Source organism: Lithobates pipiens, unplaced genomic scaffold (assembly GCF_037356315.1).
Source record: "Lithobates pipiens isolate NorthernLeopardFrog02 unplaced genomic scaffold, aLitPip1_a1.2 Scaffold_23, whole genome shotgun sequence".
Taxonomy (NCBI): Eukaryota; Metazoa; Chordata; class Amphibia; order Anura; family Ranidae; genus Lithobates; species Lithobates pipiens.
Window position 1 is genome coordinate 23,163,613 of NW_027507785.1, and position 20,359 is coordinate 23,183,971.

A 20,359-nucleotide genomic window follows, 5' to 3' on the forward strand; every position below is an offset into this window, starting at 1 on the left:
CAGAGCTTGAACATGATCGCAAAGCATTGTAGTGGGATGGTCTTGCTCCTTCTCATTTTTAATGGGACTGACTCATTGTCAGATGGTCCTTTTATCTGTTTCCTGCCAGCCACAACATAAGACGAGCCTCGTCACTTCTGCAGCAGTGATGACAGCATTGAGAGGAACCACAAGTGTTAACAAACGCATGCTAAAGCCTTTACTGAGAAGAATGCAGAGGCTGTCAACAAATTCAAATTCAAGGCATAAGTGTCTAGCTGCAGTCCTTTGACTCACTGATTGGGATTAAGCAGAATACCTAGAACTCCTACTGGAGAAACCCATAGGCCTTGTGCACACAAGACATCAACAAAACCACTTTTACAGGCGTTTGATAGTTTGGTTATTTTTTTTTTTTTTGCTTCTAAAGGCACCTCTGTGCACACAGGCATTTACAGGCAGGAGTGTTTAGAGGCAGAAAACAAACAAACTCGCTACCGCCATTCAGAAGAGGAGCATTTGGATCGGATAAAAAAATGCCAATATCACATTAACGCTACTACATTTAGGCGGGTTCGTGCATTCTAACAGGCAGAATACAATAACATTCTGGACTGTAGACTGCATTAACACCAAACGAGCATGCAAAATGCAGCTTTAGGTGCGTGGGTTTTTTTTTTTTTTTTCCCCTCTCCTAGAGCAAAGGTTTCGGGGGTGGGGGGGAATGGAGTGAGACCAGGATACAAGCCAGAAGGTTAACGGCCAGGTGGCAAGTTTATAGGAACATTGAACATTGGGCAGAACCTGGTTACAAGCTGAGGTCAGTTCCCAGCTGGGCAGCGCAGTACAGGAACGTTAGGCAGTAGTGGAGTCAGGGTATGGGCCAAGGTCACAAGAGGTAGGAGGCAATACAAAGACTGGACAGAGACAAGCTGAGTCATGCACAGACAAAGCAGGAACTAGCTGAAGACCGCTCACCTATCTGTTCATGTCACAATCCAGCTTAAATAGGCTGTTTGGTCCCAATGCCATGCAGAGCATGAGGGTGTATGCGCACATGCTGCTTAGCTTGTGCACTATTACATGTCTTACTGTGAGCCTTTGCAAAGAATTTTGAGCATGGAAAAGTCTTCCTCTGATACGTACTGGACTTTACTTACACAAGGACCTATTACGTTAAAGAGTAGGGATGAGCCGAACACCAACCACCCCCCCCCCCCCCCCCCCAATTCGGTTCTCACCAGAACTTGCGAACGCCGTTTAGTCTATGGGACATGAACATGAAAAGTACTAATTTTAAAGGCTTATATGCAAGTTCTTGTCATAAAGTGTTTTTTTTTCAGGAGCAGTGATTTTAATGCTTAAAGTGAAACAATAAAAATGAAATATTCCTTTAAATACGCCTGGGGGGGGGGAGGTCTCCTTATACTGCGTACACATGATTAGACTTTCCGGCAGAAAAGTTCTGATGGAGTTACGATGGACTTCCGACTGAACGGACTTGCCCACACACCAACGGACCAAAGTCTGTTCGTTTTGAACACGATGGCGTACGATGGGACTACAAAAGTAAGTTCAATAGCCAGTAGCCAATAGCTGCTCTTGCGTTGTATTTGGTCCATCGGACCAGCATACAGACTAACGTTTTTCCCAATGGGAATTGAGTCCGTTGGACAGATATGAAACATGTTCTATTTATTTCTAGGTCCATCTGAATATTTTAAGAAAAAAAGTTTGAAACCCATGCACGGTCGGAATATCCAACGGAATGATTCCGTCTGACCTTTTACTGCTGGAAAGTTTGGTCGTGTATACGCGGCATAAGTCTGCCTGTGTAAAGTAGCGCATTTTTTCCCATGGTTAGAAAAGTACTGCTGCAAAATTGCCATTTTTTTAAGGAAAAAAATTTATGTAAAATTGCTCACTGTTGTAATGTATTGCCAGATCCTGGCAATATACATAAAAAATCATTTAAAAAAAAAAAAAAAAACAGCATGGGTTTGGATATTGATGTGAAATCCACGCCAATTTATTATTATTATTTTTTATTTTTTTTATTGCGTGGGGTTATCCCAAAGAGCCTGGTATGGACTGGGGGAACCCATGCAATTATTTTTTTTTTTCTTCTGTCATAGGGCTCCCCTTAACCACTTCAATACACTATATTATATATTGTACACTCAGGGCACTATATACTCTGACCTGCAGTTTATATATACACACTTCACTATATATTCTGCAGAAAAATTGGGCCTTAGGTGTTGGTAGTAGCAGAACATGGTAACCCCTCAGTTACTCTTGTTGGGCACAGGAACAGTCCCTGCTGTTAAATATTATTTAAAAAATTGTAATTGCATGCCCCTGTTCAACAGGGGAAGAAACATTGGGCCTTAGGTGTTGGTGGTGCCAGAACACTGTAACCCCTTACAGTTACTCTTGTTGGGTGCAGGAACGGTCCCTGCTGTTAAATATTCCAGAGGCTGCTTACCCTCTTTAAGTGGCCTGTGAGCGTCTGCCTCTCCTTTTGGAGGCCTTCCAGACATGACGGGGGTATATATATATATATATATATATATATATATACACTGCACTACTCTGTATTATATATTGTGTACACCGAATAGACTGTAGTATATATATCTCAAATACGCTGCCTGTACTGACTGAATATAGTTTTAAACAGTGTAAAGATAGGCTATGCTGAATGCAGAGTGTATATATATATATATATATATATATATATATATATATAAAATACACTGCCACTAACTAACCTGCCTAATCTAGCTCAATCTCTCCACTATAACACACTATATGGGTGCTGTGTAATCAGCCTTATCTAGTGTGAGGCGTGGCCTTAGTCCCCCTGAGCCATGATTGGCTCTTGCTGAGGAGCATGCTGTGATTGGCCAAAGCTTGCAGGTCAGGAGTATGCTTTGGCCAATCATACATCAGACTGCAGTGCATTATTGGGCTCTCAAATTTGCTGCAATTGCCCCTTAACATTTGCTGTTTGGCGAACGCCCGCTGTTCGACTCGAAGCTCATTCCTATTAAAGAGGAGCTCTCAAGTTATATTTTGAAAAATTAAAAATTAGCAGCAGTTACAAAAACTGTAGCTGCTGACTTTCTTTTTTTTTTTTTTTTTTTATAATTAAACACTCACCTGTTCTAGAATCCAGCACTGTTCTTAACCGTCTGGTTACCTTCACCAAGCTTTGGCTCCCGGCAGCTGCGACTGCTTGCGGCTTCACAGCACCATCAGATTGGTCCCACAGATTTCTGGCACCTATAACATGTCCTAGAAGATTTCAGGGGGCATGAATGTCCACTCAGATCGCCTTGGAAGTGGGGGAGCGGGTACCTATCAAAACCTGGTAGCCCCCCCACCCCCCCCAAAAAAAAGTGCCAAATGTGAGAGGAGGAGGAATGTTAGTAGTATTTAAACACTACTACAAACATCTGAACTCTGTGTTCCTTGCCCCTGTGCAACAGAGTGCAGGGGTCAGGAATAAGTAACATAGCTCATTGGCCAGTAATATTTAATGCAGAGCTCAGTTCATTAGCATATAATGCAAAGATCTGTAATGTCTAATGCAGGGATCGGAAACACACACAGTGCAGAGGTCAAGAGTAACTAGCACACATTTCCCATCACAAGCAAAAATATCTTCTTTCCAGTACAGACCTCTTACTCATCAAGATAAAATTGCTGCAGCATAAATTCCCCTCTTCCTTTCTAAAATGTCTTTCTAAACCTTAGATAAAGTGGTGCCGCTCAGCTGTGTTATGACACGTCACAGCTCGGTAATCACATCCGCCCTGATCTGAGGTCTTTGAGGTGGAGTCCGGCACGGCGGGTCGCAATAACGAATCATATAACTTCAATCTACCCTTCAACCACAATCGACTGGTTACCATCTGCCCCCCATATCTTTAAAGTTACTTCACATCCAAAGAGCTATCAACTAGGAAGAGAGCTCAGCATTAGCAGTCCCCAAATCTTCAGTTCAGATTTATTTTAAGAGGTGGAAGCTTACAACCTATCCTAGTCAATGACCCCTGTGCCTGAAAGACCATCATATGGCCCTACAAGGCCTTAATTGGATCAGAGTTTCTCAGAATGGTAAATAAATGAATTTGTCCTTTTTTGATTTACACACAAAAGGTAGTCTTTCCCAACCTGAGTTATGTGAAACTCCTGTGCTAATCCAGAGGTTGCTTGGGGTTCCTTGAGCAAGTTCTGACTTTCTGATAAGGAACCATTGACACTTATGCTACTTTCACACTGAGGCGCTGGCGGTAAAGCGGCACTATATTTAGCGGCGCTTTACCGTCGTTTTAGCGGCGCTTTTCAGCCACTAGCGGGGCAGTTTTAACCCCCGCTAGCGGACGAAAAAGGGTTAAAACCACCCGCAAAGCGCCGCTGTAGCGGCGCTTTGCAGGCGGGTTTGGAGCGCTGCACCATTGTTTTCAATGGGAAGGGGCGTTTTAGGAGCGGTAAATACAGTGCTCCAAAGATGCGGCTTGCAGGACATTTTTCAGCGTCCTGCAAGCGCACCGCTCCAGTGTGAAAGCCCTCGGGCTTTTACACTGGAGATACAGCAGCGGCTGTTTGAAGGCGCTATTTTTAGCACTCTAGCGCCTCAGTGTAAAAGGGGCCTTATGATCTCTAAGCTATCTATAAAAAAAAGAGGGCATTTTTCTCACTGACCATCAATGTAAGAAGAATTTTTCCCCATTGACCACCAATGTAAGAAGCATTCTTTCCACTGACCACTCATGTATATTTGGGCCCTTCTCCTACTGACCACCAGTGTATGCCGTTCTCTTTACAGGCCTTTTTCTGACCACCAACATAAGGAACATTCTTTGGGGCCCTTCTCCCAATGACCACCAATCTAAAAGAGGCCCTTTTTCACAGACCCTTCCATTGATCCTCACCCCCCCCCCCACCCCGTTCAACGCGGTCCTCCTCCCACTAACCAGCAGCACAAGGTGGCCCTTCTTCCAATAACCACCAGTGTAAAGGGGGCCTTCTCACAATGACTGGAATCTAAGGGACCCTTCTTCACCAACCATCAATGTAAGGTAGCATTTCAAGGACCTCCACTGTAAATGGGGCACCTTTCCAATGGCTGTTAATATAAGGGGCATTTCTCCACTGGTGTCCAATATGAGGGAGCTCTAAGATTTTCAATGTCTGCATTTCCTTTTTGACCATTATTATTAGTTTCAATAATCTTGCTGAAAATAATTATGTCGCATAGAGAAACCCAGGGTGTCAAATAGGCTAACTACACCAAAATCTTTATTCTACATGCATCCTAAAACTATCATGCCCACAGAGTAGCAACGCTGCTATGTGATTTTACTGCAGACATAACAGCGTTGTCACCCTATTACAGGAAGTAGAAAAAGAACAAGCAGCAGGTAAAATGTATGTCTGCAGCATATACAGTACATCATGTTTTATTTTTTTTTGCATTGTTACACTTTAAAAAAAAAAACACTTCAGAATTGTAACAAAGAAAATCTTTATTATAAATCAAAAATAACCTCACAAAGCAAACAAACGGATTCTTGACTCCCCGTGTGCCCAGGGTTCCTTGCTTTTCTTCTTACAGCTGTCTGACGATTTGCCGGTCTTCTCCATAAATGAGACATTTCATAGCTCCTCTGTGTGTTCCCAGCAGCTTGGTGGGAACTGGTAGTCAGGAAATAAGCCTGGGGTACAGACACCCCAATATTCTTCCCCTACGCAGATTACATTTGTTACTCTGTAGTGGTGAGATAGATGAAGGGTGGCTTTCCCATTGTTTGTTGGCTGGCACGGCACCTACAACAATGTTCCAACATATTGAAATCGATAGACTGAACTTTAATTGCACTTCATCTTGGATCTCCTAGATCATCTGATTATACTTTATACTCCCTGAGATGACTCTGTCCGGGGCTCCCCGGCACAGTCACAGTAAAGGCAGCACATTATGCATCTGTTCCCTGAGATAAATGATGCGAAGGAATAAGTGAACAGGAGGTTTATTGGTTTAAGTATCCACTTATCAATGTGTTACTTGGGCCTAGATATCTCAGGAAAGGTAATTCATAGGAACAAAAGGTGTCCATGAACAAGGGTAAGGAATATCTTCTAGAGCAGGGGTTGACAACCATTTAGGTGTAAGTTTACACGTATTAGACATCTGACGTGCCAGTGAATAATAGCACATTGTAGGCCTCCAACCAGCCCCACTTCCTGCACCTTCGGAACTCTGATCGGCCTCCGATCCCTGTACCCACAAACCTCCGTTCTGCCCCTTCCCACCTCAGATTCTCCCCAGATCATCCCAATTCCTGCACCTTTATACCTCAAATAACCCCAAATCTTGCACTTTGAGAACTCTGATCAGCCCAGATTCATACTCCTTCAGACCTCAAATCAACCTCAATTCTTGCACCCACCGAACCCAGATCATCCTCAATTCCTGCACCTTTACAAACTAGATCAGGGTTTCTCAACCAGGGTTCTACCAGTGGTTGTTAGGGGTTCCTTGAGCAATGAGCAATTTCTGTCTGTTAAAGTGGATGTAAACCCGATTTTATTTTTTTTTGGTCTGGGGCATAATAGAGAGTATGGGATTTCAGATCAGCTGTGCCCAGTCTTGCCACAAAGAGTTAATCCAGCTCTGAGCAATCCTCATATCTTTTCTCAGTGAAATAAAATGGACAAACTGTGGAATCTTTGTCCGTTCTTCCCCCTTGCTGTGATTGACAGGTGATTTACATATCTTGTGTACAGGCCTAAGACAGGGCTTGACAAATTTGCTTGGAATGTAGGAGCCAGCTAAAAAAAGTTAGGAGCCAGGTCGGTAATGGCAATCCGGACCTGTCCCTGGCCTGACATGGATTTGACTGGATGTTAGTGATCATAGCAGAAGTTCAGTGTAAGAAATACACAGGAGAAAATGCATATTGAGTGTAGAGGTGGGCGGGGAGTCTACTGACATCACAACTCCACCCACTGAGCCCTGGAAAACAGACCCAGCCAGAAAATCTGCAGTTTTTCAGGTCTCATAGCAGACAGCGGGGAGACATTTGACAGATAAGTATTTATGCAGGAGGTGTGTATATCCTTCTAGATAACCAATATTGCAGTAGTTTAGAAAGGATGAGAGTGGGTTTACATCCACTTTAAGTTCCCACTGCCATCATTAATCTTTTTAGCCATTTGTAATGGGGGTAATTCTCCCCAGTGTCAGGAGAATTCTTCCCACTAACCATCACACTAATGTATCATGAGTTGTAGATAGTGTCATTTTTAGCACGGGTTCCCCAAGACCAGAAAGTTATATCAAGGGTTCCTTTGTGTTGAAAAGGTTGAGAAAGGATGCTCTAGATCCTCCCCAATTCCTGCATCATCAGATCCCAGGTCATCTCCTATTCCTGCACCTTTACACCCCAGATCAACCCCAATTTTGCCACCATCGGGTCCCTAGATCCACCCCCACCCCGCCCGCCCCCCTTTCCTGCACCTTTAGACCTCAGATCTGCCCCAATTCTTTCCCCTTCATGCCACAGATCAAGCCCAATTCCTACAGCATAAGAAACAGATATCTACAGAGTCATAGACTGCAGGATGCAGAGAGGAAGGTCAGGGTTTTTAACCGACAGATTATAGAGCTGTCAATTACATCCTATGGCTGTATTTATAGGGAGCAGGGCCCATTGAAGGATCCTCTGGTGCATCAGTCTGGGCCTGTAAGGATGCCCACTAAAAATAACATTGCATGCCCACCTTGGACCCAAACTTTGGACTACCAATCCCTGTTCTATAAAATACACAGTACCAATCCACCACCTCCACACAGTTTGTCACCGGTCCAGAGCAAAATGAGATTGTTTCAGTGCTGTACAACTGGCCAAGGTGAAAGGACATCAGTGCAGGACACTGCAAATTTCAATATAAGACAATACAACAAACACACATTCATCAAAAATAAAAAAAAAGTCCATCATGATTTCAGAGACGTGACAAAGTGCAGAGTCTTCAAAAGAGACAGCTTCCCATTTGTAACCAGCAGTCGTTACAAGGGAGTGGGGGTACTACAGCAAAGATTTCAGCAATTCGGGGTAGTTTGGAGTCCCCCATCCAGTTACCGGGTCCCAGCTTGGACCTGCACAAAATCCTTGTCCTAGTACAAGGTCATCGAAACAGCCAATGTGACAGCCCTCTGTGACCTGGGGGGGAGAGACAGAGCAAGAAATTAAATATTGTATGGTGTCCTCGTAACTGCTTACACCAAGGTAGGCAAACTTCAGCCCTCCAGCTTCTGCACAATTACAAGTCCCACGAAGCATTGGAAGACTGGGACAGCCGCAAGCATGACTCCCAGAGGTAAAGGCACGATGGAACTTGTAGTTCCCCAATACCTAGAGGGTCAAAGTTTGCCTACCCATAGCATACACCAATGGGTGCTACTTACATCAAACAGTGCCAGTGTTCCGTTCCCTTGTAGCTTGTACAACGCCGGGTTAAGGAACCCCAGGGGCGATTTCCCTCTCTTTAAACGCTGGTCATTAATCAGAGAAAGAACACCACCAAACACCGGTGTGGATGCCTGAAGATGAGGCAAGGCAAAGGAGAGGGGTTAACATAAATGAAGGCTCCTCTCCTGTATTGAAACTGCTTACTCAAATTTTATTGGACACTGTGCATCAGAAGCTTTGATGGAGCCCACCTCATTTCCTGGCTATTATCTATCTTTCCACCCCAGACTGGCTCCCAATAGAAAGCCAACTGTCCCTCCCAATCATATCACCCCCCCCCCCCCCCCCAGTAATGTCCTCTGCCCCACATAAACTCCCCCCCCACAGTAATGTCCTCTGCCCCCATCCTAACATCACATCCACCCCCCACATCATCACATCAACCCCCCACAGTAATGTCCTGTGCCCCCCCCCCCCCCATCACATCAACCCCCCACACTAATGTCCTCTGCCCCCCCCCCCATCACAACCACCCCACAGCATTGTCCTCTGCCCCCCATCACAACAACAACCCCACAGTAGTGTCTGCTGCCCCATCACATCAACCCCCTCCCTTGTTGTAGTGTCCTAACCTCACCAACCCCCAAAACAGTGTCGTCTGCCTCCCTTCAGACCTTCCCCCCTTCCCTCCACTGTACTGTGCTCTGTGCACCCCCCCCCCCCCCCCATAGCAGCGTTCTCTGCCTCTCCATCCCGCAAAGCAGTGTCCGCTGTCCATTTCTCATCACAACCCACACACACTGTAGTGTCCTCTGTCCCCCCCCCACATATCGCTGTGTAGGTAGCACTTCCTACCTACCGGCGTGTGTACAGCACAGAGGAGTTCAGGAAACGGCACAGTGCTGGCTGGAAGTCGGGAGCAGGAACTGCTGGTGTCTTATCGAATACTGTCCCCCGTCGGATAGTGTCCGCCCTGTACTGCGCTTGTGCAGTACAGAGGACAAGGAGACGCCAAAGGTTTCCGAAGATGAATGGCGCCTGCCCACCGAGTCCAGGTTCAAGCCCCACCATCCAAGTGGCCATGGAGTTAGAATAAAAAAAAATTGCCAAGCGAAGCGAGACCATGCCCGAAGCGTGGCGAGTAAAGTGAGCCCACAAGGGGCCCACTTACTAAGTGCTGTTTAACATCATCTACTGTATGTCCACTTGCATGGTGGAGCTTGAACCTGGACTCAAGGCACAATGTACTAGGTACTATTAAGTGCGCAGGCGCCGTTCATCTTCAGAGACTTTCGGTGTCTCCTTGTCCTCCGTACTGCGCCTGTGCAGTATGGGGCGGACACTATCCGATGGGCGGATAGTTTGGCAGAACACCGATTTACCTTTTTATAATAACAAGCTGGTGATTGGTTGCTGTGACCGCCTAGCAACCAGTCACTGAGCCAACTCCCACCCTCGCCCTCTATCCAGCACAACGCTGCTTCCCGTTCTCCGCTCTGCAGTGAACCAGAGCGGCAGAGGCTTGGGGGAGGCAGAGCCCTGCTCACGATCCATCTGTCGGCTGCCTGCAATCGACCTAAAGCCATCTGCATGCAATTACAGGCTGCCTAGGAACCGCCCTCTCCTCCAGACTGCCATCCACCCATCAAGACATTTTTAAAGTTTGCCCAACTCCTTGTATAAATGACTAAAGACTTTTGGGAGGAGCGCCGAGGCCGGGTGCTATGATGTTTTCAGGAAGCTAAGTGCTGCACCCTGCTGGCCCCTCCCACCAGCCATGATCTGGCTACAGTGCATAGAGAAGCAAAGAGACCTTGTAGATTATATGAAATGATGTTAAAGTGCATATAAAACCAAGGATAAAGAAAGTAGTATATTGTAGGCTTTTCTGATTCTTTACCTTGGACCTGGTGATCCTGCCTGTAGGCAACTTCCTGTCATAGGGAGACCCCGGTGTAGTGTCATATTTTGCTCCCCATCGTAGAATGCTCCGGAAGTGATGCCAGAAAATATGCATGCACGATGCGTTCCAAACACTTGCACCATGCGTTCCAAAGGATTTGCAGCAATGCAGTTCAGTGAAACCGTCAGCTAATGTCACAAAAGTGACGTTAAACTTTAGACGGAGCAGAGAGTGGCGGAGAGAGAGAGTGGGTAACCGTGGCTCGGGGAGGGAATTACCTCCCCTATGTGGATTTGGGGAGGGAATTATCTGATGGTTTCAGTGGTCTGCATTGCCGCAAATCCTTTGGAACGCATGGTGCAAGTGTTTGAAACGCATCGCGCATGCGCAGTGCGAAATTTCTGGCCACAACGTCACTTCCGGAGCATTCAACGATGGGGAGCAAAATATGACACTACACCGGGATGTTTGCACCGATTTGGGCTACATACTGCCATGCTAGCACATAAACATACCCCACCTGTACTCGCAGTCCACAAAGTCTTGTTGGCCTGCACTGTACAGGTACACAGCACAAAGCTGCATGGATGTGCAGTGTAGCAAGAGTTGTCCAACATAATCGCTTGGGGGCCAGCGCAATTTAATGAAGCTGCACGTCGCTACTTTCAAGAAGATTCAAACCGACTTTATTGATTCAGCACAATAAAGAACACTCCCACCTAGCACCTCTCTAATGCATTTTTGCCCCCTACTTGGGGCTAATCGAAGTGCTTACAATTAGACCATAGAAGGGCATAAAAAATGTCAAAGCCCCTGTACACACGGTCAGAGATTTCCACAACCAAATCCGTCGGATTTTGCCCGTCAGATCTTGTCCGAAACTGTTGCATACACACGGTCGGGCCAAGTTGGCGAAAAATCCGATCTTTCAGAACGTGATAACGTAATTTCGTTACGATGGGACTACGTTCAGGCTAGTAGCCAATAGCTTTGATGTAGGAATTTGATCTGAGCATGCGTGGCACTTGGTCCGATCAAAATTCTCTACACATGACCGGAATATGTCCGACCGGCCCAGTTGGTCGGGAAATATTTCCAACATGTTGGAAAATTGGGTCCGACGGAGATTCGGACGGAATCAGTCCGATGCATACCACACACAGTCGGATTAACCGACGACACGGTCCGATAAGACGCATTCCGACAGATTATCCGACTGTGTGTACAAGGGCAAAGAGGTTCTGAATGGAATGTCCTTGATTGTGCTGGATCAAAAAAGCTGGTTTTAAATTGCTTGGACATAGTAGTGTGGGGCTTCCTTACATTATTACTGGCCTGTGCAGAGAAAAAAAATAAATAAAAAAAACACGGACCTCATGCCCTAAGGTGTCTACACTCACTTCCTCTATGGAGAAAGCCATGGTTGTCACTCATACTGGACTAAAAATATGTCTGTCTTTGTTCATCATCCTTACGTGGGGGGGGATTAGCAGTTTACAGAAGGAAGATAACATTGTTTGTGCTTTCAGTTCAGATCATAGGAAGCATATCTCCCAAGTGTCCCTGATTACAAAGTCCCTCCGCCCCCCTTTACTCCTCATGTGTCCCTCATTTTGGCCAGATCTACCTTATTTATCGGCATATAACATGCACAGGCGTATAACACGCATCTTCATTTTAGGAGGGAAGTTTTTAAATAAAGAACTTTGAAGCAAAATAAGGGTCAGTGTCCATCAATTCAGCCTCCCCATTGCCCACCTGCAGCCTGATCAATGCCATCTGTAGCCTCACAATTGCCCATCAATGCAGCTTGATCAATGCCCATATGCAGGCTCACCATTGCCATGAATGCAGCCCGATCAGTGCCCATCTGCATCCTCACCTCAGATTACTGCTGCCTCGGAGGGGACAGGGAGGGGGGCACTACGAGCGCCGTCAGATTAAGTACAGAGAGAATCTCCCGTTTACTCGGCGGCCTCTTTAATACAAAGTTCTATGATAGACAGAACAATGGTCCAATGCCAACCCAGGAGACAGGACTTCCTATTACAGAGGCCGCTGAGATTCTCACTGTGTGTAATCTGACGGCTCTCGTCCCGCCCCCCTCCCCGTTACCTCCTAGGCAGCCCAAATTGAAGTATCGGCATATAACACACACATGCTATTTGCACCCGACTTTCAGGGTGAAAAAAGTGTGTGTTATGCGCCAATAAATACAGTATATAAAATTGTACCTGTGCATAAAATTAACTTTTTATCTATCAAAAAGTATTTCCCAGTGCTAAACCTTTCATTCAAATTTAAAAAATAGTCTGCATTTGTAAATTTCAAAAGCCAGTATAAAAGGAATAATAGTGGTTAAAAAAAAAATAAATAAAAATAAAAAAGCACTAGGTGGATTTAAAGAGGAATTCCACCAACATATTATTATTTTATTTTTTTCAAAGCCATCTTAAAAGGGGTGGGCCAGCGGGAAAAAAAAACACATTTAAAAGTCAGCAGCTACAAACACTGTAGCTGCTGACTTTTAATAAGCACTTACCTTTCTAGGGTGCCCACGATGTCGGCCGCCCGAGGCCGACCCATCCCTCGGCACCGCCATTCAAAATAAGGGAAACAGGCAGTGGAGCCTTGCGGCTTCACTGCCTGTTTCCTACTGCGCATGTGTGAGTCACGCAGTGCTTTGTGAAAGGGACGCGCTGTGTTGTGGGACACACAGTTCCCACAACACAGCGCCCCATTCCCCAGAGGACAACGCGAGGAGGAGAAGACAGTAGGTCACCACGGAATAGGAAGAGGCAGATTAGGACGATCTGCCTAGCAACAGCCATTTCTGGTAAGTGAAAACATATTTATTTTTTTTTGCAGCCTTTTTGGGCATTTTTTTTTTTTTTAGGGCGGACCCCCCCCCCCTTTAATCTCATGTTGCATTTTCTAATGTTAGTAATACTGCCGCTATTTCTTTTTTTTTTTTATAATACTAACCTGTGTTTTCAATGCGTTTCGTGCTTCCATCTTGCTTGTGGGCACATGAAGCCCACTAGGATCCTTTTCCAGGATAAGGTGCTGCTGGCTACCCAGCATGCACCTCCTGATCTCACGCATGAACATTCACCACACATCGCAGCGCAGGAAATGTCTCTGGTTGCCATCAACCTCACAATGCTGAAAGGCGGCGCTGCCCACTGACTCCTTGGAATTATGACACATCTCCCAGGAGCCAGTGCGCAGCAGGAAATTGCATACATCGCCGCAGAGAGGGGAGGCAGGAAGAGCTAAAGAATGCCTTGGAAACAAGGTAAGCACATAAAAAAATAAAATAAAAAATGCCCATTGCAGTGAGAATGGTCTGTTTTTAAGCGGATGATGTGGAGATGTAAAAGTGGGTGGAACTCCGGTTTAACGAATCATTTTTTATAGAATTCTCCTTTAAGGGGGCGTGGAAGGGGGTGTGTCCTATACCTACATACGGTTTCTAATAGGTGTCCATCATTCCCATCTCAAAAAGTTGGGAGGTATAGGAGGTGACAAGGATACTGCATCTTTGGTAGGATCATCAAGTATTTTCTGTACTTGCTGAAAATGTTCTTAGCCTGAAAAAATTAAAAACGAATGCAGCCACCACATCCACACTTTTTGCCTATAAAAAAAAATTGCCAGCTCAACTCGCCATCCAGCTTGCTACCAACCGAATGAACCTGTTAAAAACTGGGGTTTCGTTTGCACACATTTGCAAATAAACGCATAAGCTGCCGAGGCCATACTGTACATTAAAATATGCGCACAGATTTTCAGAGACTGCAAATACTCACCGAGGTGCCAGACACCCACGGAACGGGGAAACGGTTTATCACCACCCAGTAATTGTCCGATAGAGCAGCCACATCAGGATAGGCCCGGCCACTTCGGTTATAGTAGTTGTCTGGTGGCAGTTTCTCTTTGGTCTTCAGATAATGGGATACGGCAGAGACCTGCAGGAGGATGGAACAGCACAGGTCAACGCACAGAAGAAGGATAGGTGAGAGGTTGGGATGAGCACCAAGAAGGACTACCATCAGCTCACCTGGTAATCCGGCATTGGGAAGACATTGCTGAATCCACCGCCGCTAATGAAGTCCGTTACCTCATACGTCACCTGGAAGGGGTTCTTAAAGGACGTTCCACCCACTGTGGTGACATAGGGGCTGTGGATGGACAGAAAACATAATGAGTATTTTGTGATATGTACCGATAAGGGTAATCAATTACAGAAATATTCACTACAGATAAAACCTTTACGGTAAAAAGCATGCCGATAAAAGAACAGTGAACATATTCAGGTTTCCCGCTTCCTTGAATATCATTCCGACCCCAAGAAATGATCCGCCAAAGTCTTAAGGCTAATCAGCACTTCTTGCGGTGTCGACCTCCTGAGTCCTTCACAGTTCTGACTGGTCCCTCCAGCTGAACTCCATACCACTGCTTTCTCCTGCAAGGACATGGAAGTCATCAGGAGGAACCAGCGAAAGCCACAAGGGGACCCTGGAGATGAACATTCCCGGAAGTGTTGGTTTTCCAGCAGACTTTGGTGGACCATTCCTTATGATCAGAACCCTGTTTGGTGGCGGGGATATCAAGAAAAGTACAGTAGGAATTTACAATGATCTAAGACAGGTTGGACTTCACCAGAAAAGCTAGTAGCAGTTGGCCCCATTCAACTGGACTTATTCGGTCCTGTTTAAGACGTTTCGTAGTTTGTCGAAACCACTTCTTCAGTTCTCATGCGTGTCAGAAAGATACAGTACCTCATCATGTATACATACACATCGGTAGCCCAGATACCTCAATCCCATCACCATGTAAGTGTCAAGGCAGATGCTGATTGTCCAAGAACAGGATGGGGTGTGAAAATTGTGGAACCATCCTGTTCCAGTTACCCGTCCTTGGTGTATGCCAGTCTGTGTAAGTGTTAATCCCTATCCAAATGGATAAAAGTGTTAATCGTGGTCAAATTGCTGGGGTAGACAGTAACATGGCATAATTTGTGGAAGAAAGTTGGGGTAGACAGCCTCAACCTCTATTCAGGGATGCTTGTTCTAGTTTGACATAGATGGCTTCTTTCATTCCTCTTTAAAACCAGTGTCCTCTAGCGACGTGCACAACAGAAAAACTTGTTTCATTTCGGATTCTTTCATTAAGTCAATAATTTCATTTCTTCATATTCGGTATGTTAGATCGATTCATTTTCAGATTTCTTTTTGTATATTTGAATTTAGTTATATTTGTTATTTTCCAATCTATTCGAACAACAGAAGATGGCTATATTTACTCTATTTTATTCAATTTTTTTTCTTTTCTATTTTATTCTATTTTCTATTCTATTTTTGTTCCAATCTATTCCATTATTTTCTATTCAATTCTGTTTTAGTCTGTATTTTTTTTATTTTTATTCTATTCTTTTTTATCCATTTTTTTTTTTATTCTATTAAGCAGCCTAAGTAGAGGGGAATATCTCCTAAACCATACAGGTTTAGGAGATATTCTTTTTACCTACAGGTATGCCTCATTATAGGCTTACCTGTAGGTAAAAGTTACAAAAATGACTAACACTTTAATGGCCTACCCTTACGCAGCCTATCCTCCCTTCAGTCTATTATGAATGCTGCTGCTAGACTAATACACCTCACTAACCGATCCCGCTGTCAGTCCTTTCACTGGCTTCCCCTAACCCACCATATAAAATTAAAAATTCTAACCACATCACCCCCAGCTTTCATCACCAACCTCATCTGCAAATATCGCCCAAATCGTCCCCTCCGCTCCTCCCAGGACCTCCTGCTCTCTAGCTCCCTTGTTACCTCCTCTCATGCTCTCCTTCAGGACCTCTCCAGAGCCTCTCCCATCCTCTGGAACTCCCTGCCCCGGTATGTCCGATCAGCCCCTACCCTGTCCCCCTTTATGAGATCCCTGAAAACTCACTGATTCAGGGAAGCCTATCCCACACCCACCTAACAACTGTCCCCGAACCACCCCCATCAAATCATTCCCAGCATCTATTACCTTTTGTACCACCACCCCCTCCCTTTAGAATGTAAGCTCTACAAGCCGAGCCCTCCTGTACCTTCTGTATTGTATTTTTGCTGTCCCCCCTCTACATCGTATAAAAATGATATAGCAGCACATTTCATATATACTGTATATACTCGAGTATAAGCCGAGATTTTCAGCCCCTTTTTTTAGGCTGAAAGTGCCCCCCTCGGCTTATACTCGAGTCACCGCCGTCTGCCTACCCCATCAGCGTGTCGTGCAGACAGACGGCGGCCATTCCACTATTCAAAAGCCGCGCCTCCCTGTCTGTGATAGGCGGAACACTCAATTTCCCAGCAGTCAGTGGTCCGCCTATCACGGACATCCGCTCATCCTCATACTACGGACGAGGATGAGAGGATGTCCGTGATAGGCGGAACACTGACTGCTGGGAAATTGAGTGTTCCGCCTATCACAGACGGAGGCGCGGCTTTTGAACAGTGGAATGGCCCCCGTCTGTCACAGACGAGGAGAAGAGGTGCGGCGATCCTGGCATGGCCGCCGTATGTTTTTACATGCAGATCGCTGCAGAAGGACACAGGCTGCAGAAGGACAAAGAGGCACAGGACACAGGTAGGCTGGACACAGGGATGGACACAGGTATGGACACAGGGATGGAGAGGCATGTCTCACCCTCGGCTTATACACGAGTCAATACGTTTTCCCATTTTTTATGTGGTAAATTAGGGGCCTCGGCTTATATTCGGATCGACCTATACTCAAGTATATACGGTAAACAAGGCATACATGTATACAAAACATAATTAAAAAGCAATTCATGTATTATACAGAGATGGTCTAGCAGCACAATCTGATTACCCATATGTAAGGAGATGTATGTATTCCATATTCTGAAGTTGTTGAGACCAGCCAGGGATATGTGGTAAAGTTACGTAAACAAGTAGTGTCAAAACATGGCTACATCCTATAATGCACGATACGTTTCGTAGTAAAATCCACTTCTTCAGAAACTGACGCATCAGCATGTCACACAAAAAAAAAAAAAAAAAGTTCTATCTTTTCATGCAACAACACTGAAGAAATGACACTTTGCTACAATGTAAAGTAGTGAGTGTACAGCTTGTATAACAGTGTACATTTGCTGTCCCCTCAAAATAACTCAACACACAGCCCTAAAACCACTGGCAACAAAAAGTGATTACACCCTTTTTTTTTTTTTTAAATTTATTTTTATTGAACAGTTTTTAAACACATACAGAACATACAAAGGGTCCCAAAAACCCCAGTCCCCCCCCCCCCTTCTCACCCTCTCCCCCCCCTGTGCAGCCCCCCGATCAACTTCTGAGCGTAATCCATGTTCACCAACAGTACTTCACATATAGAAAACATATCTTATACCATTAATAATTGAATAATTTTCCCAAGACCCGCGACGGGGATGGGATTCAACCTAAGTGTAGCGACCCCCTGCCCCGTCCTTTACCCGACTCTCAAGGAGTTCTCCCCCCACCTAGTGATTAGATCACAGTATCTGTGGCATCAAGCCAACACCGCCACACTCTCTCAAATTTATTGGGACATCCTCTACTGAGATATGTTGCTTTGTAGAACGGCAGAGCATTATTCACTAAACCCTTCCAATAAGACACTGTAGGAGGATCAGGTTTCTTCCAACACAAAAGAATAGCTTTACGTGCATAAAATAACGTCAGAGAGATTAGAGTCCTCTGCACCTTTCGAGGTGCCAACTCCCCCACCAGTCCGAGCAAACATGCCGCAACCGTGACTGGGATCGGCACCGAAAGTACCGATTGTATAACTTGCGTCACTCCCCTCCAGAACTCCTCAATCTGCGGACACTGCCAAAACACATGATCAAAGTCAGCTCGGTCGGCTGTACAACGCCAGCAACCCCCGGCACCCGTACCATACATTCTGGCCAATCTGGCTGGGGTGTAATACACTCTATGCAGGATTTTAAACTGGATAAGTCTGTCTCTAGCTGATACCAGCATCTGGAACGGGTAATCCCACATGTCATCCCAGTCCTCCCCCTCAAAGTCCGGCACCAAGGCACTCCAGACATCCCTGCATTTCTGGATGGGCTTCGGCCTGTCAGGGAACAACATTTTGTACACAACAGAAAGAGGCTTTTCCAAGTCCTCCGTTCGCAGCACACTCTCCAGAGACGACACTCTCATCTCCAGAGCCCCAGGACCAAACTGTGAGAGAAAAGCATGCCGCAGCTGTAGATAGCGAAAGAAATACCAATTTGGAAGAGCATGTTTAGCTTTAAGCTGATCAAACGTTAGAAGCTTCCTCTCTCCTACCACATGCTTCAGTTGTTTGATGCCTACTCTGGCCCATATCACCGGGTCGGGTATTTCCCTGAAATGTGGTAATCTAGGATTAAACCAGAGAGGAGTGTCAGGAGACCAACTCCCCTCCGGTTGTTTCAGTAAGACCCGCACTTTGTCCCAAGCCCGTATCGTTGCCCGCATTGAGGCCGTCAGAGCCAATGAAGCTCCTTGACCTCTATACACCAAATAGGACAAGCTCTCGTACGAGCCCAGAAGGGCCGCCTCCAGTACATTAGCCGATCCCCGTCATCCCGTGTTAGCCAACGTCTGGCGACTACCATTTGCCCAGCTAGATAATATTTAAAAAGATCCGGCAACGCCAAGCCACCTTGCCCCCATGGCTCCTGCAAGACCCGGAGACTTATTCTGGGGTGCGCAGTGGCCCATAAAAAGGAGCTAAAGAGACTATTAACCCTCCGAAAAAAGGAGCATGGGATCCAAACAGGTGAATTACGTAAAAAGTAAAGAAATACTGGCAGAACCTTCATTTTGAGCAAGTTAACCCTCCCAATTAAGGACAACGGCAGATGCTTCCAAGCTTCCAACTGTACCTTGACCCTGGCCAGCAAGGGGAAGAGATTTAGAGACATATAATCGCCCACCCTTGGTGATACTCTCACTCCTAGATACTTAATTTCTTCCACCCATGCAATGGGAACCCTAGTGGTAGCCAGCGCTCGAGCCTCCCCGTCAATAGCCATCACATTGGATTTCTCCCAATTGACCCGGAGTCCGGAGAACTCAGCAAATTTGTCGAGCACCCCGAACACTGCCTCCAAAGACGGCCCTGCATCCCTCAAGAAGAGAAGCATGTCGTCCGCATACAATGCTGTACACTCCCTAATACCCCCCACCTCCAGTGCTCCTACCTCAGGCGAGTGCCTCAGGGCTATAGCCAGTGGTTCTATTGCTAATGCAAACAAAGAGGGAGACAATGGGCACCCCTGACGCGTGCCCCTACGGACTCTAAATTGGGGGGAGACTGAAGTGCCTATTCTGATACTCGCCTGTGGAAAACTATAAAGCAGAGATATCCAAGTCACATAAATCTCCCCAAAGCCCATTCTCCGCAGAACTGTCAACATGTATTGCCAGTCTACTGAATCGAAGGCCTTGGCCATATCCAGGGAGACTACCACTCTAGACCCCTGTTCAGCGTGTTCAAGCTGTAGGTGGGCAAACAGTCTGCGTAAATTAGTGTCAGTAGATTTCTGTGGGATGAACCCCGTCTGATCAATATCCACCAAAGTCGTGATAACCTGAGAGAGTCTGGTAGCCAGCACCTTCGTTAGGATTTTTAAATCTTGATTCAGCAATGCAATCGGCCTATACGAAGAGCATGACAGAGGGTCCTTGCCCGGTTTTGGCAGCAGGATCACCTGCGCCTCCAGCAAAGAGTCTGGGAGACGCCTGTGGTCCAAGCAGTAGTCATATAAATTTTTAAGTCTAGGTACCAACACTTCCAAATGCTGCCTATACCACTCGATACAGAAACCGTCAGGCCCCGGGGATTTACGAGGAGGGAAAGACCGAATGGCTCTTTCAATTTCCTCTGCAGTTATGTCAGCTTCCAAAAAGTCCCTATCCGTCTCAGACAGCTGCGG

The 20,359-nt window shown here is 45.8% G+C and overlaps 1 protein-coding gene across 1 annotated transcript in view; it reads right to left on the minus strand.

The window, feature by feature from the left end:
* Positions 1–5,498: 5,498 nt before the first annotated feature.
* TPP1 (tripeptidyl peptidase 1) overlaps positions 5,499–20,359 on the minus strand; it is an 87,367-nt gene continuing 72,506 nt past the window's right edge. Inside the window, exons 10-13 of the mRNA XM_077451311.1 lie at positions 14,432–14,552; positions 14,181–14,339; positions 8,462–8,596; positions 5,499–8,216 (exon numbers count right to left, since the gene is read on the minus strand). Coding sequence (XP_077307437.1) covers positions 8,082–8,216; positions 8,462–8,596; positions 14,181–14,339; positions 14,432–14,552 — 550 coding nt within the window. The 3' untranslated portion in view covers positions 5,499–8,081. The remainder of the gene's footprint in view (positions 8,217–8,461; positions 8,597–14,180; positions 14,340–14,431; positions 14,553–20,359) is intronic.